The 23,632-nt window shown below is 40.5% G+C and overlaps 1 protein-coding gene across 3 annotated transcripts in view; it reads right to left on the bottom strand.

Moving 5' to 3' along the window:
* Positions 1 to 23,251, bottom strand: part of CACUL1 (CDK2 associated cullin domain 1) — a 66,700-nt gene extending 43,449 nt beyond the window's left edge. For all 3 annotated transcript variants that reach the window (XM_061190612.1, XM_061190699.1, XM_061190788.1), the window contains exons 1-3: positions 22,648 to 23,251; positions 1,619 to 1,745; positions 628 to 730 (exon numbers count right to left, since the gene is read on the bottom strand). In XM_061190612.1, coding sequence (XP_061046595.1) covers positions 628 to 730; positions 1,619 to 1,745; positions 22,648 to 23,014 — 597 coding nt within the window. In that variant the 5' untranslated portion in view covers positions 23,015 to 23,251. The remainder of the gene's footprint in view (positions 1 to 627; positions 731 to 1,618; positions 1,746 to 22,647) is intronic.
* Between the last annotated feature and the right edge of the window lie 381 nt (positions 23,252 to 23,632).

Here is a 23,632-nt window from a genome sequence, read left to right as displayed (position 1 = left end):
ACATCTTGTAACTTCTACACAACTAAAATGTGATCTGGTCCTGGAATAAAGATAGTACCTGACCTTCAAGCACTGGAAACTTTACTGAGGCAGGGAGGGGCGGAGTAGGATCAAGAAGCCAAGTGCTTCCTTAAATAACATATTTCCTGCAACTTGCCCCAGATTTTACAGCTGGGATGATGTTCATCTGTAGAGGGTTTATCAACAAAATGCTGACTTCAGTTGTTTCTATTAGCAAATATTAGAAACTGGTAGGCAAATAACACTTTAAAGATAATAATTTAAAAAAAAGTTCCAGAAAAAAATTAAAATATACACGTTTATAATATAAAAGTCACCAAATACTGAAGTTAACAGAATAAGGTTTTACATAAAAGAAATACTGCATGGTAATAAACAGAATTAAAATCGGAAATACATTTAATCCAAAAATGTCCACAGTTTATGTCAAATTTTCAAATTCATCTATTCCAAAGATAAGACAATTTGATCAATATTCATCTATAAAATATTTATAAATTTATATCATAATCAAATGAACAAGCCGCCAAAGGTATACTATACAAGCTAATTCCAACCAGTCAGAAAATCCCAAAGAAGCTAAAATCAATACCATAAGTTCTTTACCTGCAGCTCCTTTGAGACTCTTTCTAAGTGATTAGTTATCTTTTTAATCAGATCACTATACATCTGTTCCGAGTGCTGCTGGCATACACATTTATACACACAACTGTGGGGAGGAGGGGAGACAGAAAAACCAAGTTAATGATTTTAAGGTTGAAGCACTTAATTCAACCTAAGGTTAAGGCATACCCTCAATATGTAACCACTGGTCAAACAATTAATTCAGGCCTCAAAAAGTGACCAATTGCAACTCTTAAAACAAAAATTTATCCTGCCCCAATCAGTGTTCATATGGAAGAGACATTATCACCAGCTACAAATAATCTTTTTGAGTATTCTATTAAATTTTTTATCAGTATTAGATAATCTAATATTGGGTGATAATCTGAGAGTCTGACCATGATAACTACTTATAAACCAGTTTCTCTCTCGTTTTAATGAATGTCAAAATAAGGAAGAGAGAGTGGCAATCAGCAGAAGGTTTCTAAGTAACAAAAACGTTTGCTATGTAACCTCTTTGTGCATCACTTGTGTAGAACAGCACAGTTGTCACTTCCTCCTCTTGTGACTGGGCTGATCTCACAACCCACCCCAGTCCTCACTAATTTGCTACTTCCATTTACCAGGAGCTGGGAAACAAAATAACCAAAGATGGTTAAACTTGTGCGCCACAAACATCAACAGATTAAGCTAACATCTCCCTGTGATACTAAAACTACATATTTTTGCCTTTTTCACTGACCTCTATAATTTCTGCATTATGTATGGCAGGTGTGGCGGGCTGAGGTAGGATTAACACTATCTTCATTTGAAAACCAATTCTGAAGCAAAAAGTATAAATCAAACCCCCAATCCACAAGTATGGAACATATAAATAACTTACAGAGCCTTAACGTAGGTATCATATATTATATGCATACATACTGTCATAATTCAAGTTGCTGTGAACTTCAATATACCCTCTAAAACCCAAGCAAATTAAATCTTGACTTACCTGTATATCTGTTCATAGGATATGGGGATATAGTCACCAGGACTCTGAGTTAAAAGCTGATCTATGGCACCATCCAATTTTGGCCAGTATGTGCTCTTATAATCTTCAATAGTTATAACATTCATTACTAAAAGTAAAAAGTAAAATTAATATTACTATGTGCCACATGTAAAATAAACACAAATCAATTTTGCATTCCCAAATTCCTCTCACTTACTCTCTGATTTTACATTGACACTCTGTCACCTAAATACAACTCAATTATTATCCCATTTCCAATTTCAAAAAACCCAACCTGGCAAGGGATTTTAAGCAGCCATTAATTATGATTTAAAAAAGAATTACTATGAATCTGTTCATCTTTAAAAATAAAAACAAAACAAGCAATTATCTCTGGTTCCCTTTCCCAGTTTCGTTATCAGTGGAGAGTTCTTAACATGCACTGACCCTCAAATACACATTGCCAATGATGTGACAAGATGGCCTATTCATGAACCACGATAAAGTTCTGGGAAACTATGACCTCCAATCAATCTTTACAGACAGCTCTGGGGAATCAACCTAGGGAAAGGACTATGGAAATTAAATTCCAAATGCTACGGTGCTAAAAACTCACAGAGATTTATGGCACCACCAGTACCTCCTGGACATGACTACAGCTCTTGACTCAGGCTCTCCCTAGCCTACCCTTTAGATAAGCCCAACAGAAAAAAAACGTGGATGAACTGGAGCCTTACACTGAAGGTGTACCTCATTCCTAATGGCTGGCTCTTATTCCTCCATGATAGGTTTAATAAAGCATTTGTAACAGGTTGTCCTAACAACTGTGAAATCCAGGGGTGATGGGTGCTTCACAACAATGAAATGCTAATGTTAAAAAGAGCTACCCAAAGCACCTAAGATACCCTGTGTCTTATGAACCATGGTAGGAGCTAACAACTACTAGATCAGCCATTTTACTGTTTATTTTTATCAGAAACTCAAGAGCAGAAGGTTGACTTCCCCAAGAGCACACAGCTAATCACTGGCAGAGGTACCAGGTAAAGCAAAGCCTTGACCTAGCATCTTTCTATCACACTACTCATTTCCAAATTTTAGTCATTCAGGTTCAAGACGTTTCTCGTATCTATGTGCCACCTATATCATGTTTGTTCAATATTTTCTTTAAATCAGTTCACTTGTTTTTTTTTTTTTTTTGCTTAAATATACTTAAAGGACACTTGAGTAGTGAACTATTGATTTACACAACACAGAATAATCTTAAATGTATTCTGCTAAATCAAAGAATCAGACCAAAAAGGCTACATATGGTAAGACTCTCACTTATTTATAAAGGCATAACTATAGAGAGGAAGACAGATCAGTGGTTGCCAGGGACTGGAAGGTGGAAAGGAGGACTGTCTGCAAAGGGGAAGCAGGAAGGAATTTTTAAGACAATGGACTCTTTTTTTTTTTTTTTAAATTAATTTATTTATTTATATTTATTTTATTTATTTATTTATTTTTTGGCTGTGTTGGGTCTTCGTTTCTGTGCAAGGGCTTTCTCCAGTTGCGGCGAGCGGGGGCCACTCTTCATGGGGCCACTCTTCATCGCGGTGCGCGGGCCTCTCACCGTCGCGGCCTCTCCCGTTGCGGAGCACAGGCTCCAGACGCGCAGGCTCAGTTGTGGCTCACGGGCTTAGTCGCTCCGCGGCATGTGGGATCTTCCCAGACCAGGGCACGAACCCGTGTCCCCTGCATTGGCAGGCAGGTTCCCAACCACTGCGCCACCAGGGAAGCCCCAATGGACTCTTTTGTATGGAACCGCGGTAGCGGATACACCACTCCATGCATTTGTCAAAACCAACAGAACTATACACTATAAAAAGTACATTCACTGTATGAAAAAAAAAAAATTTTTCACCCAGGATGTAGTGGTAAAGATGGAATGGCAAACTGTGGCAAATGAATCTAATTTACAAATGAATCACATAACCCACACTAAAAAAAAAAAAAAAAAAAAAAAAATTAGGGAAGAAAATGGAGAAGAAAGGAATGTTTTGACTACATATAAGGCTAAAAACAAAAAGAACTGTACATGCACGTGCACACACAGGCACATACACAAAAGGTAGAAGGAGGCCAGATGCTGGAGGGCCTTATGGGCAATGGAAAGACCTTGCCTTTCACTCTAAGATGAGGACATGTGGAAGGTTTTGAGCAGACAGTGATGTAATCTGACTTTGATTTTCTATGCATCATTCCAGCTTCTGTACTAGCAATAAACTAAGTTAGAAGGCTGTGAGATGATGGGGGATTGGAGCAGGTGGTAGCAGTGAGGGCAAGAGGAGAGGTCAGATTTTGAATATATTTTAAGGTAGAGCCAACAAGATTTGCTGATGGTTTGGATGTGAGATGTGAGAGAAGGGTCAAGGATGACTCTAAAGTTTTTAGCCTTCAGCACCGAAGGATGGGGTTGCCGTTGACTAAGATGAGGAGGATGTAGGAGAAGCTTAGCACGTCTGGGAGTGAAGCTGAAACTGTTGGTACCCCACCCATTTACAGTGATCCACAAAGGCCACTGTCAATACCTACCATTATTTGCCAGTGTTCTCTCTGGCTGCCGGGGTTGCTCTGCCTGAAGGAGAGGCAGGTTGGAAGTTCTAGAGAATTAACACCCCCAGGAGCCACCATCAAGTAATGACTAATGAGAACTCAGTGTAAATACCCAGCGTATCCCTTTACTCTGGGTGAGTATGCACTGACTCCCAAGTCCCCACTGGGATTCCACTCCAGTAGCCGCAGTGCTGCCTTCTTTACGGCTTCCTTACCATCCCTGTCTCTGTCTCCACACTCCTGCAGGTGCTTCCTAGAATCACCCCCTTGTGCATAAAACTACTCGCACTTAAAATAAGAATTGATCAAAAATAGAAAAGTAGTGTCATTTGCAATATAGAAATGAACACAGTGTTATTAAATTCTAGCTAGGTCCTACTGCCTTTAAAGGTTCTGAGTGAAGCTTGCTTTCCCTGTGAATAAAGGAGATCGGCAGATGCTGAGAAGTGTTACACACTAGCTCCAAAATACCACCTTTCTGCTTTCAGAAGGATTTAAAAAAAAAATAAAAATTTTTTTTAAGTAACTGAAAAACAAAGAACTTTCTCACTATGTGATTCTAGGTTATTGAACCTCCTATCAAGTGTTTATCACCTAAACCACATCATACACCTGCTCTACGCCAAACGCTGGGAATTAAGGAAGGTAAGTGACAAGCTCAGAAAGAAAACTTCAAGTACTGAAAGCCAAGAATGAACACACCAACCCCATGGGCTCCTGGACCGCTCGGTTCAATTAACTCCACCCTGCGCTGAAGGTGGGGAGACACCTTCTTTCCAAGCACACGTTTCACACTTCGGCAAATCTCCAAGTCAAAGATATGAGAGAGGAAAAAGAACCTAAGGTGTGAAGTCCCACAGCTGTAAGGACAGAATGAAGTTCCACAGAAGCAATGATTTCTGACGCCTCTCAGGTGTCTTTCATGTGGCATTAAAAAAACAAAAACAAAAACAAAACTGCTCTGGTTTTAAATATCTTTGAAAACACTTTCAAACCAAAACGAAAAAGGCACAAGTCACAGTAGAAAATCTTAAATCCTATTTCCACATCTAAAAAGAAGCTATATCTATTTCCACATATATTTTGCTTGAAAAACAACAGAAAACCAATTCGCTTACATGCTAGCTATTACGGAGTGAATGTTTGTGTCCCCCCAAGACTCCTGTGTTGAAATCCTAACCCCCAATGTGATGGCATTAGGAGGTGGAGCCTTTGGGAGGTTTTTAGGTCATGGGGGTGGAGCCCTCACATGAATGGATTTAGAGTCTCTAGAGAACTCCCTCACCCTTCTGCCATGTGAGGACCCAGTGAGAAGATGGCCTTCTATGAACCAGGAAGCAGCCTCTCTCACCAGACTCTGAATCTGCCAGCGCCTTGATCTTAGACTTCTCATCCTCCAAAAGTGTGAGAGATAAATAAGCCACCCAGTCTATGACAGTCTGGTACAGCAGCATGAACAGACTAAGACACTGGCTAACATGACTTTCTTCTCAGGAGCCACCCAATCTTCACCATAGTAGCAAAGGAAAGCAGAATACAGAGAAGCATCTGCAGAGCTACAGGGAGTTTGAAGAATGAGCACTAGTTGGTATTCATACACTTAGCCAAAGATTAGGAAGGTTTTTCATACCAATCTGTGGTCAACACTTAAAATGACAATCCAGAAAATTTTAAGATATTGAATTCCTTGCTAATCTCAACCCAATCTCTGACTTAAAACAAACAAAATATATTAGCTGTTTGGTTTATCTAACATTTGACACGCACAGACTCAAAGTGTGTGTGTATGTGTGTGTGTGTGTGTGCGTGCGTGCAGTCCTGAATTCTAAAACTAGATCCTCTAGCTAGAGAAATGTAATCAATCGCTTTCAACTTTGCCCACAAAAAAGTTCAGACTAACCAAAAAAAATATGAAACATGGAACCTAAACAAAAATGAAATTACCATTAAATAACTAAATTTTATCTAGGTTAGATTTTCCAGCTTGAAAAAAATGCACTATTTTTTAAACTGTTTAAAGAAGGTATTCTAAACTCAAATGCCTACAAGGCCCAGGCCATTAACATAAATGAGTAAAACAGGCCTGGTATAAGAATAAAAAAGAGCAGTGAGCATTTCAATGAGCTGGAGAATGCATATGCCCTCTAGAGACATTCAAGCTCACAAAATGTAAAAACCCTCAAGTTGCCCTCAAAACATCACGCCACAAGGCTTAAACCTTGAAACTCATAAAATAACAAGCTCACATAGCTTCAGTTCTATTGAGAAAGTACTACAACTGACCTTTACTAAAATAAAGTGAAATAAAATCTAAAACACATGGAATAGCTGGAATCTAAGGTTCAGGAAATACTATCAGGTTGCTGATAAATGAGAAACTATTAGGGATATGTAATTCATACCAGGCAGGAATAAATATGTTCAACTCTCATACTTTGTTATCCAAGTAACTTATCAACACTTGACATATTATGTGTTTATTATCAATCTTCCTCAAACTAGACATAAGCCCCTTGGAGAAGGAATTCAGCACTAGAGCCCCAACTCCAAACTATCATATGATTTCGTATTCAATAATGTATGTGAAGTAAATTAATTTAATGGAAGTCAAAATAAATGTTTAATATAAAAACAGTCCAAGGCATACTACTTATTAGTAGCTCTGGAATTAAAAATTGAAGTGCATTTGGTTTCACACGGGCTAAAGCAAACCAGGTAATAAGCCCTACCAGATATTCCTTTTGAGTTTTTTTCTTGTTACTTGTTTGTAAGGGGAGGATATATTCAGAAACTATAGCAGGTATTATTAATTCATCCTTGGTCTACTGCAAAGACTGGCCACTACCTTCTATCAGTGGCTCTCCAAATCTGATACCAGAGCAGCATCAGCATCACCTGGAAACTTGTTAACTTAATGTAAATGCAACCTGCCAGGCCCCAACCCAGACTCATGGCGTCAGAAAAGTGGGGAGCGTGTAACACATGATACAGAAATCCATTTGAGCCCTCCAGGTGACTCTTATGCCTGCTACTTTGAGAACCACTGCCTAACGCTCCTATTCAAGCTCAGGACAGCCAAGGGTCACAGTGCTCCTCTGTTCTCAATCGCTAGCACATGGTTGTTGGTTCCAAACAACTCGAATTGGAGAGTCAAATAAAGGTGTAAATGTAGCACAGAAAAAAATTTAAAGGGCAGCTAGGAACTGTTTTATGTCAAAAAAGCATTAAAGTTCTACTCTTCCATGTCCCTTCTCCCCACCAAAAAGGCCACTTTCATTAAGAACTGGCTCCTTAAGAAGAATACAGCATTGGCAATTATGAAATAAATGATTAAGCCAAATTAAACAGGCTAAATTGTGTCTCAAACATAGTGACCTTTTAGATTAATTGTAACTAATTGCAATTAGATAATCTGACAAATGGACTAGGAGAAAAAAGCTCTGGGCTTTGCTTTTAACTCTGGCTAGGGTATGTGATCTAAGAGAAAAATTACGACTTCTTGTTGTCACAGCAAGCCCATCTATCAATAACAGTCTTGTAAATCTGTGTGGTCCAAAACATTACCACCTGGTAGAATATTATTCTCCCTCCAGCACAAGGGGATGTCTGAAATCTTTCAAGTAATGGACAGAGAGAAGCTGAAGGCCAAGAACAAGGCCTGCAGAATGGGGAGAAGCCTTTGGGAATAAAGAAAAAGATCAGTCAGAGTGGAAGAGAATCAGAATCAGAACAAGGTTGTGTAGTCTAACAAATAAATGGAGTTTTACTCTTTATTAAAAAACAACAAAATCCCAGTTACTTATTTCTCTCAAAAGGAAAATAATTTGATCCTGGCAAAGGAAAGAGTAATACTTAGCTGCTCCTAAGAGAACTGCCAAGTTGGGAAAAAAAAAAGTAATAGAAGTGACCAAATCCTTTAAAGATCCTTTTCCATATTAGGAGGAAAAAAACAAAAGCTGTGCCAGCTACTCGGGTATATTTTGATTCGCCAGTAAAAGATGATAGCTAATGTTAAGTCCTAATGAAGCAACTGTTTCTGAAGTAAGCTAAAAACTTTTAAAAGTTATATGCTCTATGGGGAGTTTCTAAGTTTTAAGTTCTAAATTGCATGTGTTTGGGAAGTTTCTAAGTTATAGGGTTTGGGGTTTAGGGTTATATTTATATAAACAAATAACTAGATAACATTTTGGTCCAGATAAGGCTTATAACATACTAACTATATGAAACCATATAACCTGCTTTGCCTTGTTTCAAATGACATGTTTCTTTCCCCCAAACACTGAAAAACTTGTATAGAAAACACACTCCATTGTTGTTTTACTGCTTAGAAATAGACACATTTCTCAAATTGAGGAAAAAACAGAACAGTAGAAACTTCCTTCATCACTACTATCTTAAAAACAGAAAGTAGCTGCAGTGGCCTACCAGCAAGATTGAAATCTATCAATACATTACTTTAGAATAGTTACTGCACAACATTATTCTACAATTACAACATCACACTTGAGCCCGTGACACAGTTCTCACTATGAACATGTTATGAAAGTACATATATGAAAAGGTCAAGTGCTATCAAAACATCCAATATGGCTCCAACTCCAACTAATCCAAAATCTCATAATATTCAAATAGAAAGTATCTGCTCAATTGTGATTACATATGTGCAAACCATGCTAACTGCACATCTGCCATAGTTTTAAAATTCTGTTTTTCTTGCAAGATTTAAACAAGTCAAACTCTCCATGGCATTAAGACCAGGAAAGTAACTCTGAAGTAGTAGCATAAGGCAGTGTGTGCTGAGGTGGAAACACCAATAGGTGAGCTAATCTTGCCCTGCAGGACCCTGAGAAGTTCAGGACCTAAGGACAGGATACAATGAGCGAGGTTGAGAGGCAGAGAGTTGGTGGCTGGAGTGGGAAGGGTGAAGATTGGTTGCAAGTCTGTAGACTAAACAGTAAAAAAGAAAAGAGTTATTCTGCACAGAAACTGAAAGGTAAAAGTTTGGGACTCCAGGACAGATACATGGTGGGTGGGTGGGTGGGTGTGTAGGAAGCACAGGGCTGGCAGATTTAAGTAAAGTCAAAAGTCAAAATAAGAAACGTTCAAACATCTAACCCTGCTCCTTTTCTTTAATTCTAGAATGCCATCGGCCAGAAGTGTCTTTACTTCCTGCCCCACCTACCCAACCCTACCATTCTCCCAGAAAGGAAGAAGATCCTTCCCTAGAGAAACGGAACAGTCCCAAAGAAAAGACATTCACATACTATTTGGCAGTTCCCCAAGAAATAGCAGCTTTGCATCCAATTAACCCCAAGTGAAGCCCAACACTTACACCTGGCAAGGTCCCTTGTAAACACAGAACTACCAATTAGCCTTTTTCACTTTTAAATACGAATAGACAGCTAAGGATCACCAAAATTTGCAAAGTCTCAGACATCAGAGATCAAAACAAACAAAAATTGCAAAGATAAAAGCAAAGATAACTAAAAGAACAAAAGAAAACTTTTAAAAAAACCCAATAATTACTATGCTGAGAAGATAAAAATTAGTAACAGTAATGAAAAAGGAGAATTCCAAATGCTCTTCAAATTAAAAATATAGCCATTGTTAAAAATCCCAAAGAAGGGCTTCCCTGGTGGCACAGTGGTTGGGAATCTGCCTGCCAATGCAGGAGACACGGGTTCGAGCCCTGGTCCAGGAAGATCCCACATGCCACAGAGCAGCTAAACCCATGAGCTACAACTACTCAAGTCCGTGCATCCTAGAGCCCGTGCTCTGAAGCGGAAGAAGCCAGCGCAATGAGAAGCCTGCGCACCACAACGAAGAGTAGCCCCCGCTCGCAGCAACTAGAGAAAGCCCGCATGCAGCAACGAAGACCCAACACAGCCATAAATGAATGAATGAATGAATGAATGAATAAATAAAAGCATTTATCTCATCATAAATGTCTTTATCATAAAAAAAAAATCCAAAAGAAAAAAGTAAACATCTACAAACTCTCCCAGAACATTAAGAGAAATAGAATATACTAAAAAATAGTTAACAGACTTAGAAGATCAAAACAGGAAATTCAACATTTGACTACCAATAATTCCAGAGAAAAGGGAGAAGAGAGAAAATGTAAAGGGAGAAAAACACTGACTCATTCACCTAAGAAAACATCCCAATAATTTTCCAAAGGGAAAAAAAGATCACATGCAAAATAACAAGAATAAAAACGGCACCTGAATTCTCCACTGTAACACTGCAAGCTTAAAGTCAATGAAGCAACACTTTGAAAATTATTTAGGGGGCTTCCCTGGTGGCGCAGCAACTGAGAATCCGCCTGCCAATGCAGGGGACACGGGTTCGAGCCCTGGTCCAGGAGGATTCCACATGCTGCAGAGCAACTAAGCCCGTGCACTGCAACTAGTGAGCCTGTGCTCTGGAGCCCACGAGCCACAACTACTGAGCCCATGTCCCACAACTACTGAAGCCTGCGTGCCTACAGCCAGTGCTCCACAACAAGAGAAGCCAACGCAGTGAGAGGCCCGCGCACCGCAGTGAAGAGTGGTCCCCACTCGCTGCAACGCGCAGCAACGAAGACCCAATGCAGCCAAAAATAAATAAAATTTAAAAAAAGATTATTTAGGTAAGAATTCTATACCCAGTCAATCAAGTGAGCATTTTTATATAGTCAAGACCTGATATTATTATCCATACACATTTTCCCAACAGACTGCCAGCAGATATGTTCTGTACATACACACACATACATGGGAACACACCAGTACAAAGAAAGACATGAAGTGAAGTGGCCAAGACGGCAGAGTAGGAAAACCCTGAACTCACTCCTCCTCCCATGGATACACCAAAATTACAGCTACTTACAGAGCAACTATCTATGACAACGGCCTAAAAACTAGCAGAAAAGATATTCCACAACTGCATACCTAAACAAGGAACCACAACGAGCTGAGTAGGAGGGGTTGAGACGTGGTATTGTCAGGACTCACAACTCCAGGTCAGCGATCCACAAATGGGAGGAATATCACAATCAAAGAGGTTCTCCCCAAGGAGTGAGGATTCTTTCTGAGCCCCACATCAGGCTCCCCTGCCCAGGGTTCCTGCATCAGAAAGATGAGCCCCCAGAACATCTGACTTTGAAAACCAGCAGGGCTTATGTCCAGGACAGCCAGAGAGCTGTAGGAAACAGACTCTGCTCTTAAAGGGCATACGTTAAATCTCACACACTTCAAATCTCAGCACAGAGGCAGTAAATTGAAAGGAGCCTGGGTGAGACCCATTTGCTGATCTTGGATAGCCTCCTGGGGAGGCAGGAGGCAACTGGAACTCTCCCTGGGGATGGAGATGCTGGCAGTAGCCATTTTGGGGAGCTCGTTCTACCAAGATAACACAGCACTGGCAAGTGACATTTTGGAATCCTCCCCCTAGATTATTAGCACTGGGGGCTTACCCGCCCACCAGCAGGCCAGCCCCAGCCCTAGGGCCAGGCAGACAGCTGGGAAGCCTACCCCGCCCTCCAGCAGCCCTGCAGCCACTGCATGAGGCACAGCCTCACAGCCAGGCTGGGGGCCAGCCCCGCCTACCAGCACACCCACCATAGCAGCCCTGCCATAAAAGAAGGGCACAGGCAGCCCTACGGGGGCACCCCTTGAGCATATAGCTCTGGTGACCAGAAGGGAGTGTGCTACTGGGACCCATTGGATGTCTCCTACATGAGGCCACTTCTCTAAAATTGGGAAATGTAACCAACCTAACACAGAAAACTGGGCAAAATGAGCAGACAGAGGAACATGTCCCAAACAAAGAAACAAGACAAACCTCAGAAAAAGAACTAAATGAAGTGGAGACAGGCAATCTACTCAACAAAGAGTTCAAGGTAATGATCATAAAGATGCTCCCTAGCTCAGAAGAATGGATGAACATGGTGAGAATTTCAACAAATAGTTGGAAAATACTGAGAACCAAACAGAGCTGAAGAATACAATTAACTAAAATTAAAATTACACTAGAAGGAATCAACAGTAGATTAGATGACACAGAGTAACAGATTGTGATCTGGAAGACAGTAGTAGAAATCACCCAAGTTGAACAGAAAAAGAGAAAAAATAATTTTTAAAAATGAGGATAGTTTAAGAGACCTCTGGTACAACATCAAGCATACTAACTTTACAGGGGTCTCAGAAGGAGAAGAAAGGGGCAAAGAACTTATTTGAAGAAATAATAGCTAAAAACTTCCCTATCCTGGGGAAAGAAACAGACATCCAATTCCAAGAAGCACAGAGACTCCCAAACAAGTTGAACTCAAAGAAGTCCACATTAAGACACATAATAATTAAAATTGCAAAGTTAAAGATAAAGAGAGAATCTTAAAAGCAGAAGAGAAAAGTAACTAGTTACATACAAGGGAACTCCCATAAAGACTCACAGCTGACTTCTCAGCAGAAACTTTGCAGGCCAGAAGCGAATAGCATGATATTTGCAAAGTGATGAAAGAAAAAACTTACAACCAAAAATATTCTACCTGACAAGGGTATCATTCAGATTTGAAGGCGAGATAAAGAGTTTTACAGACAAGCAAAAGCTAAGAGTTCAGCGCCACTAAACCAGCTTTACAAGAAATGATAAAGGGCTTCTCTAAGCAGAAAAGGCCACAACTCAAAATATGAAAATTGTGAAAGGAAAAATTTCACTAGTAAAGACAAACATATAGTAAAGGTAGTAGATCAGCCACTTATAAAGTTAGTAGGAAGGTTAAAAGACAAAAGTAGTAAAATCATCTAAAACCACAATAAATAGTTAAGGGATATACAAAACAAAAAGATGGACAATACATCAAAAACATTCAACATGATGGGGGGAATAAAAATGTATCATTGTTAGAAGGCATTCAAACTTAAGAGATCATCAACTGAAAACAATCACATATGTATATATGTTGTACCATATATACAGCTTAAGATACGTGGTCAATAATATTGTAATAACTTTGTATGGGGAGAGACAGTTACTAGATTTATTGTGGTAAACATTTCATGATGTATGCAAATGTCAAATCACTATGCAGTACACCTGAAGCTAACATAATATTGTACATCAACTATATTTCAACTTTTAACAAATAAATAAAAAGGAAGACATCAAGTAACAATCATTCCACCTGTTGGGAAGTCCATGAGTGGCAACTGTGGGCCCTAAGAAATAAACAGGAACAAGAAGATTAACAGCTCCACAAGCAGACAAAAAGAAAATACTGATTAACTGAGCATTTCAAAAACACCAGTGACAGGTATATGGTGGATGTGATAAAGATGCTGAAAAACTTTAAGAATCAGTTTTTCAAAAACTATGCAAGTATAAACAAGGCAACTTAATAGCAGAGTTCTATGTGAAAGAAAATGTAATCTGAGTACACTCCTGGCCCTTCAGTGGATATTTAGTTGTAATGTAAATATGGTTTATTTTGAACCAAAAATTGTGGTATTTAAAGAATTAAAGAGGTAAGGTGTGTAGAGGTATAAGAGAACTAAAAAGTCGTGGAAATAACAGGTCAACAGGTAATATAAAACTAATTAATCAATAACAACATTAACACATTGAAATGTGTGGATAAATACCAGAAGAGACAACTAAATGAATTAAAAATAATTGACTCTGGGTCACAGGTCCAGGAATGGGAAGGAACAAGGGAAGGAATCACTGATTTTCATTATATATCTTTTCATACAGTTTAAGTTTTTAAAGTATAAGCCTATATAAAAGCAAAGTTCTGTGTTGTTTTGTTCTAAGGCCAAAGAGTTTGGTGAAACTCAAATCCTCAGAAAGGGAAAAACTAATCTGGTGAAACTAGATTTTTGTTTCAGTACTTCCAATATTCGAAGGCACATGAAATGAGAAAGCTCAGTTTACCCACTACCTACTGGACCTCTCCACCCAAATGTTCCACAGATAACTTAAAAAAGACACACACACACCCCTACCTATACGCCTACCAAATCCTTATCCTCCCTTCTTCCCACCCAAATTTTACAGACTGTAGTCCCCAAATGTTTCCAAAGTCGGAAACCACCTCTCTTCCAATGCTTTATTTGTTCAGGCTGTCATCTCTTGCCTAGACTACGATAATTAAACCCCCTAACCAGTCTCTATGCCTCCATTCTCTCTCCTTTCTAATCTATATTAATATGCTAAGACAAATTTTACCAAGTTGACTCCCTTAATATACTTCAGTGGCCCCTATTCCTGCAGAAGAAAATCCCACCTCTAACCTGGCATGCCCCTCGCATCTAGACCTTTCTATCGATCTAGGTTTAATTTGTGCCACTCCCTCCTCACACCCTATGTTCCTACAATAATTTCAACTCTGGGTCTTCCACACAGGCTTCTCCCTCTGCAAAGGAAGTCTCTTCAAGTCCAACCCTGCCACCTCAGTCCTCCTAACAAACTTTTATTCATTTTCAAAGATTCTTTTTCCCTCTATGCTACCATGTACATACATAACTTTACCACAGCATTTAATTATAATGTATCACAATCATCTGTCCATCAACCACCACACTAAACTCTGTCTCTTTCATCACCAGAGGCTAAAATATTACCTTGGCATACAGAAGATGATAAATAAGTATCTGTTTAGATAAAATGCCATTCTAGTCAGCACACCTGCAACTACAAATTACTTATCTATACTCTTAACTACAGAGGTTAATAGCCAAACAACTACAAAAGTAGGAAGAAAAATGGAAGGCCAGTTTGCTCTGCCAAGGCATATTATAAAAGAATATCCACAATCATTTTTTATATAGCATTTAACAGTTCACAACGTGATTATATATGGTCTGCGGCTTACAGAGTTACAGTTTAAAGAGAAAGTAAACAGCATTCATTTTCTTTAGGGATTTGGGACTGGGCCTTACATAAACATTACAATGGCTTTCTCTTACAGTTTCATCACCGTCACTTTGTGCAATTCATGTCAAAAAACAGCAAGACAAGATCCCCAATGAGATCCTGAAATTTGGACAATCGATCGATACCATAGTGATGCTTGCTGCAGCACCACCCCACTAAGCTGGAAGACAAGATACCAAACAACCACCACGGATGCCGCAAACAGTGCATATTTTAAGGCCTGAATACATTAACTGATCCACTTGTAAAAGAATCGACCAATCTGGAAACTGGCAGATAGGACCTGATCAAGTAGAGCAACTTTATTTAGGATTTACTAAAATCAGTTAACACTTTCACTAAATTCAAAAGTCAATTTTAACATACTTCTGAGTCATTAATTTAAAAAAAAGAATAATTTCATTGAGTTCAATTAAAAAATACTGTGAAGCTTTTATTCATCTGGAGAAGCTTTTGGTGCACTGGATTCATAATTATCCTGAGATCATGGCACAGTACCATCAGTCAAGGCAAGACCCCACCCACCCCCCTCCCTCCTTCCATGCAGCCATTCAGTGCCTTTTATCCTCACGCTCCAGTCCCACCTGCCCCAACACATTCAGACAGGGAACCATTCTAGCCTGTTTAATATATCTGGAATATAAACAGATGTGACATATGCTACATCTGAGCAGAGGCTTTAAAAGCCATTGTGTGTTGCTGTCCACTCTCTTCTTTTTGTCTCTGCCAAGAGTGACAGGACCCAGAAAAGAGCTACGCTTCAGAATGAGATGATATGTGAAAAGCCACAACCAACTGTCAGCCACTAACATAACATGAGCAAGAAATAAGCCTTTGTTGGTCCATAAGCTCCTGAAATTTGGAGGTAATTATCAAGCTGACTAATGTGCAATGAAAAACTAAACTAAATAATTACTTCCCAAATTACATTCCATCAATGAGATACATTTGAATGCGATTTGCAAGGCCAAAGGGAGGCAAAGGACAGATTATTGCTGCTGGTGGTTCTGGCAAGTAAGGTTAGAGACATCAGAATTCGTGGCAGCCGAACTCCAAGTTCCAGTGTCTGGTCACCAACGTCAAGGATGAGGGAGGCAAGTGTGACGATGTAAGAACGGCGGTAGTGGCAGCAGCAGCCTGCCCTCTGGAATGCAGCTTTAGTCGAGCAGCCTCACTGACTTCATACCTCTGACCTTTCCAACAATTTACAATGGACCCAATTTCTGCTATTAAATCTCCTGTTGCTTTAGATACCTAGAGTGTTTTCTTGCGCTGAGCTGTGACTGATAAAGTATTTGGTACCAGCGTAGTTACAGGACACAGACTCTTGAAAGCTAGGAACCTGGCTTTGGTTTTCCAATCTAGTTGGATTTAAAGGCAATGATGACATTGCCACCATTAGATAACATAATACTAATAGTACATGGCATGTAGCAGCAAAGAATTACTTATCACCTGTAGATACCTGGAATAAAGTTCTTCTTGAAGAAAACAGCATGGCAGACTGCTAAGTGCATTATGATGGAAACAAGAAAGACAAGGACTGTGGAGTGGGCTGATTCTGAGGACAGGTGAAAGCTTTAAGAAAATGATTAATTCAATAAACAGAGGACCAAAGAGCATCCATGAATGCATAAAAGAACCTCTTAATTCTTACAGGCACAGGGTTGATATAGCCAAAAATCAAACAGAGTGATTCTGCAAATTACAGAATTACCATATAAAAATAATTCAAAGCCTAGACAGATCTCTTAAGTAAAAGTTAGGGCACTGATTGTGAAATGATAAGACCCTGAGGCCTGAAATGGGGTCAGTTTGGTGGAGTTTGATCAACCTGAGAAACCTGACCTCACAAAACTCACTGAGCCTTCCATACCTGAGAAGCACCCCTCCCACCCAATATGAGGCTAATCTTTCCTTGACTGAAGCCCCTGCTCCCCTGCTGTAATATTACCTGCAGCCTTGCAAGGGAATGCAGATTCTCCTCATGCCTTACCTCCAAGCAGCTCTCACCGCCTCTAAACCTCCAACTATTATAAATCCAATTTCCCAGGGGGAGAAGCACCAAATCTAAACAAACAGGAGCCAGCCTTCATTCCAAAAGAACTACAGGCATACCTCGTTTTATTGTACTTTGCAGATACTGCACTTTTTACAAATTGAAGTTTTGTGGCAACTCTGAGTCTAGCAAGTCTATCAGTGCCATTTTTCCAACAGCATTTGCTCACTTTGCATCTCTGTCACATTTTGGTAATTCTCGCAATATTTCAAACCCTCTACCAGCGAAAAGATAATGATTTGCTAAAGGCTCAGATGATATTTAGCATTTTTTAGCAATAAAGTATTTTTCAATTAAGATATGTTCAATTTTTTTTTAGGCATAATGCTATTGCACACTTAACAGACTACACTATACTGTAAACATACTTTTATACGCACTGGGAAATGAAAAAATTTGTGTGATTCACTTTATTGTGATATTCACTTTACTGTGGTGGTCTAGAACAGAACCCATAGTATCTCTGAGGTACACCACTGTGGACTTTCGGAAGACTTTAAGAATTCTAAAGACTGAAACATAACTTTAGGTGAGACTTAAGTTATCAAAAGGAATACACTTACTGAAGATTCTTTATTCACTGCAGTATCTCAAGAAACTAGATATGGTTATAACAATTTGCTCAGTTAACTGACTGAAACCCGGACTCAATGACAGTCTATGTTAAAAACAGTTGGAACTCTTGCTGATTAAGAGTGAATTAACAACAGATTAGACACCAGAGACAACACAGCAATAGAAACTGTCTGAACTGAAGCAGAGGGGGGTGAAAAAGCTGAAAAAGATAATGAACAGAGCCTCAGTGATTTAGTGTACAATAACAAGTGGCATAACATATATGCAACTGAGGGGCATGGGGCAGTAATTCTGAAAAAATATAAAATGAATGATAATGTTCCAGATTTGACAAATTCTAGAACCCCACAAATCCAAGAAGCTCAAAGAACACTAACAAGAATAAACCTAAAGAAAACTCTACCACAAGGAATATCACAATCAAATTAAATTTGATTTAGTGAAAGATAAAGTGAAAATCTTAAAAGCAGCCAGAAAAAAAGGACACATTACTAGAGAGGAACAAAGATAAGAATATTCAGACATTTATTAAAAGAAATAATGCAGGCCAGAAGACAACGGAAAGACATCTTTAAAGTATTGAAAGGAAAAACAAAAACAAAACAAGATTATCAATCTAGAATTCTATATCCAGCAAAAATATCCTTAGAAAATGAAGGTAAAATGCTTTTGGGGACAAACAAAAGCTAAATAAATTCAAGGCTAAATCCCTTGGTAATTTTGGGCACTGCAAATATCTTCCCTAATTCTATCATCTGTCTGTCACTGAATGAAAACCTTTAATTTTTATATAATCAAAGTCATTACTTTTTCACCTTTATAAGTTTTAGGAGATAAAGCTTTCCCTAGGGAAAGAGTTTCTTCAACATTGTCTTCTATTAATTTTATAACTTTTTCTTTCACATTTAGATCTTTAATTATCCATAGTTCATCCCATCTGTGGTGTTAGGTTTTTCTCCATAAAGTGAGCCACTCTTCCTAGCAACATGACTCCTTTCTCTGATGATTTATGATACTACCTTTATCTTAAGTTCCTGAACATATAGGTAAGTCTCTGCTCTCCAATTTGTTCCCCCAGTGTATTTTTTATGTTCTTGCACTTATACTAGTTTTTATTACTATAGTTTTGAAACAGTGTCTTAACCTCTGGTAAGGCAAGCCCCCACGAAAGCAAATCTTTAAGACTGATTTAGCTATTCACAGACTTTATCCCACCTGCCATATAAATTTTAGATCAGGTTATTGAGTTTGTCAGACAAACCAACTGGAATTTTGATGGCAATTTAATCAAATTTATAGATTAAAATGGAGAAAACTGACTTCCTTACAACAATAAGTAATCTAATCCCAAGAGCATGGAAAGTTTTCCCATTTATTTAGGTCCTCTTCTAGCTCCTTATTAAAGTTCTCTCCATCTTATGTACTTAGGGTAATTCCTAGAGACTATAGTTTTCTTGCTATTATTGTATACAATATTTACTTTAAAAAAAATTTTATTTATTTTATTTATTTATTTTTGGCTGTGTTGGGTCTTTGTTGCAGTGCGCAGGCTTTCTCTAGTTGCAGCGAGCGGGGGCTACTCTTCCTTGCAGTGCGTGGGCTTCTCATTGCGGTGGCTTCTCTTGTTGTGGAGCACAGGCTCTAGGCGTGCGGGCTTCAGTAGTTGCAGCGCATGGGCTCAGTAGTTGTGCCTCGTGGGCTCTAGAGCGCAGGCTCAGTAGTTGTGGCCCATGGGCTTAGTCACTCCACAGCATGTGGGATCTCCCCAGACCAGGGCTCGAACCCGTGTCCCCTGCATTGGCAGGCGGATTCTTAACCACTGTGCCACCAGGGAAGCCCTACAATATTTACTTTTGATTACCTTTACTAACTGGTTATTGCTAGTGTAGTAAATGCTGCTAACTTTTGTAGGGTGATCTTAAGTCCAGTAACCCTGCTAAACTCTTACCAGTTCTAATAGCTTCTCTTGATTCTAATGGTTCTTCTAGATAAGCGATATTATCTGCAAATAATGAGTTTTATTGCTTCCCTTCTTATCCTTATACTTTTAATTTTTCCCCCTGTAGTGTTCGTCAGGACCTTTCTTACGATGTTAAACAGTAACAATGACAGAGGGCATCCTTATCTTGTTACTGATCTTTTTATTTATTTTTTGCTGTGCCATGTGCAGGATTAGTTCCCCAACCAGGGTTTGAACCCGTGCCCACTGCAGTGGAAGCGCTGAGTCTTAACCACTGGACCACCAGGGAAGTCCCTTGTTACTGATCTTAAAGTAAATGTATCTAAAATTTCTCTGTTAAGTATTATTATTTGCTGTAGGTTTTTGGTAATGACCATCATTTAGTTATCCTGCGCTCCAAGCTTGCCAAGAGTTTTTACCATATATGGGTGCTGGATCTTATCAAATAATTTTATGGTATCGAAATAATGATGACTCCTCTCCTTTAGTCTATTTTTTTTTAACTTTTTAATATGGGAATTTTCAAGTACATATACAAAAGTAGAGAGAATGATGAACCCACATACTCTCCTTTAGTCTATTAATAAGATAAATTACATTAACAGATAAATAGATGTTGAACCACACTTACATTCCTAAAACAAACTCTACGGATCAAGATTCTTTTAACACATTGTTGGGTTTGAAGAGCTAGTATTTTGTGTAGCATTTTTACATTTATGCTAATAACTGAAAACAGATGTATAACTTTCTCATATTAACTTTACCTAGTTCTGGAATCAAGATTTCACTAACTTCATAAAATGAGCTTGGCATCTCTCTCTCTCTCTTTTTCCTATTTCCCAGAACAACTTTTTAAAAGGAATTGTTATTTAAAAGCTCATTGCACCTCAATTATAAGATTATCTTCATCCAGAGTTTTTGAAAGGGGACGTTTTACTATTTCAGTTTTTAAATATTTATTAGTCAGCTCGGGCTTCCCTGGAGGTGCAGTGGCTAAGAATCCGCCTGCCAATGCAGGGGACACAGGTTCGAACCCTGGTCCGGGAAGATCCCACATGCCGTGGAGCAACTAAGCCCATGCGCCACAACAACTGAGCCTGCGCTCTAGAGCCCGCGAGGCACAACTACTGAGCCCGTGTGCCACAAGCACTGAAGCCCGCACGCCTAGAGCCTGAGCTCCGCAACAAGAGAATCCACCGCAATGAGAAGCCCACGCACCGCATCGAAGAGTAGCCCCCGCTCGCCGCAAATAGAGAAAAGCCCACACGCAGCAACAAAGACCCAACGCAGCCAAAGATAAAAATAAATTAAATAAAATAAATTAAAAAAATATTTATTAGTCAGCTCAAGCTATCTACTTCTGTTACCAACTTTCATAGTTTGTAGTTTTCTAAGAATTTACACATTTTCTCTAGGCTTTCAAATTTATAAACCCATAGCAATTCATAAAACTCTTCTTTTAAACACCTCATGTTTGTACCTTTTTCCCATTTATCACTTATTGTATTTGCATTTAAAAAATCGGAGGTCCGTTTAGCTTATTAATTTCAAAAAGCAATCTTTTGGTTTGGCAAATCTTTCTTTTGTTCCTAATTTCACTAATCTTTGCTCTTAGCTGTATGCTGTTTTTTGAACTCTTAAAATGAACTTGGTTGAAACACTAAAGCAAGCTGCCTTCAGCATTTAGATAAGTCACCCTGCCACTGTGTCCCAGGTCTGGTTTCACTACATAGACTTCAACACACAAACTATACAATATAAACATTATTTTCACACATAATACGGAAAAAATCGTAGACAAATCTTACCAACCATACCTACATATGAACGTCTCTGACTAAAGCAGTATCTTGAAGGCAAATATGTGCTTGTTCCAAAAAAAAATGTGTAAAGCTATGACTATACATCTGAACCAAGGCAGATATTTTCTCTGCACAGCTAATTGCACAATTACTGGTACAGCTTGATAAAATTAGCAACTAGAAATGAAATCTCCAGTTGCTTTACCAGATGCCATTCAAAACTTGCAGTTATTAATAGGAGAGAAAAATCTGGCTGTGACGGTCAATTTCCACCATCACCAGCCCCCAAAAACACCACTTAAAGCAAACGCACTTTTCTTCCTAGCTGTGGAAGCATACATCCTCGGTTGGAGATAGTTTCGGTTACAAAACAGATTTTGGTCGTAAATCTTTCCGCCTGCAGTTGAGCGTTAAGGCAGATCACTAACATAAAAGTTCAATATTGAACAGAATCTTAGATTTGGACACATACCGAATGGCTTATTCTTATGAGTGCAGGCTGTGAAAAAGTAATTTTATACATTATTAGCTTCAAAACGGATGCCGCAGCTCCCACTGCGCTGCTGTTACTCAAGAAGCAACTCATACATTTCCCTATCGGGATGCAGAAGGCGTGCACTGGAGAAGGGAAAGAACGAAGTGTAGATATAGGTCAACTTTCTAATTCCTGACTTGTTTAACGCAGACTGGCTAAAAGCACAGAAACACAAGTGGCCAGATTTCTTTTTCCCCTGGTTGCAAAAAAAAACACTGAAGGCCTCTCCCTAACGAAACTCGGACAGCCTTATTTTCCCTTCACGTTTGAGGGTGAAACTTAAGGGGGAACGGAGAAGAAAAGAGCTTCCTGATGCTGAGAGATAGCCAGTCGTGATACGAATCGCGTTTGTAGGAGAACTTGGGGCTGTGTGCGTAACCAGGCTGCTCTTTTAGGCCAGGTAATACAAGAAGCCAGGGCCGCTCCGGCGCCAGCCGCGGACACCGAACGAGGGGGGGAGGGAGGCGGGGAGGGGAGGAGAGACCCAGGCCTGAAACAAAGGAAGCGGGACGGCCGAGAGGGAAGGATTCGGCGTCCGGGTGGGGAGGAGAAAAGCCAAGGCTTCTGACGAAAGGCTGGACTCACAGAACTTGGAGGTGGAGGTGTTGATGTTGATGCTGGAGGTGGGGGTGGCGGCGGGGGCCGCCTTGGCCACGGCGGCAGCCGCGTCGCAGCTCTTCAACATCATGATCACCCCATTCGGCTCCGGCGGTGGCGGCGGCCCCATCGGGAGCCCCTCCTTGGGGCCTTTCCTGTCCACGGAGACCGCAGGCATCGCCAGCAGCTGACCCCCCGGAGGCTCTCGGGCAGGGGCTGGGATCGAAGAGGGGGGCGGAGGGGGTGGGGGGGGCTGCCGGAAGCCGTCCACGGCGGCCTCCCAGTTGTTGTGGTTCTGGTCGTCCATCATCGCCTCGTAGCTGCTCCCCTCCTCCTCTTCCATACTTTCCTCCATCCTGCAGGCCCCCAGCACCCGCCCGCCTCACAGGCACCTGCCGCCCGTCTCAACCCCGGGCCGGGGGGCACCGCAGCCTCCTCGAGCTCACATCGCCGAGGGCCGGAACGGGCGCGGCGGGGAGGGCAGCGGCGCGCCGGGTCTCTCAATCTCCGCCGGGCCGACTCGTAGAGACAGGGCTGACGGCGGTGGGCGCTCCCGGGCTCCAGTCTGGGAGAGGCAGCCGTAAAGCAGCAGCGCCCCTCACGACATTTTACAGCAGCTTCCAACAGGCAGTTGGAAAGAGCAGCTGCGGGAGCGGCCAGGAGGGCACGTGGTGCGAGGAACCAGCCGCGAGAAAGCTAAGCGAAAAGGGGCGGGAGCTGTGAGCCACCCCAACGCAGTACAGCGGAGGTTCGCCCCGCCTCGGCTGGTCCCATGCAGAGAGGAACTGGGCAACTAGTCCTGAGGAGCATTCGTCGGCTCCGCCCCCGGCCCGGCCTCACGTGATAAGGGAGTTCGGCTGCGCACGCGCGTTCAGAGTTTGGTTACCAGGACTACGGGGAGATGAGCGGGGGGATGAAGACGCGCTCAAAGCCTGGCCCTCGGTCGGTGTGCTCCAGGCTCCCCGTCTCGGCG

Source organism: Eubalaena glacialis, chromosome 1 (assembly GCF_028564815.1).
Source record: "Eubalaena glacialis isolate mEubGla1 chromosome 1, mEubGla1.1.hap2.+ XY, whole genome shotgun sequence".
Taxonomy (NCBI): Eukaryota; Metazoa; Chordata; class Mammalia; order Artiodactyla; family Balaenidae; genus Eubalaena; species Eubalaena glacialis.
The sequence above is the reverse complement of the archived record's forward strand: the minus strand, read 5'-3'. Positions and strand labels throughout refer to the sequence as shown.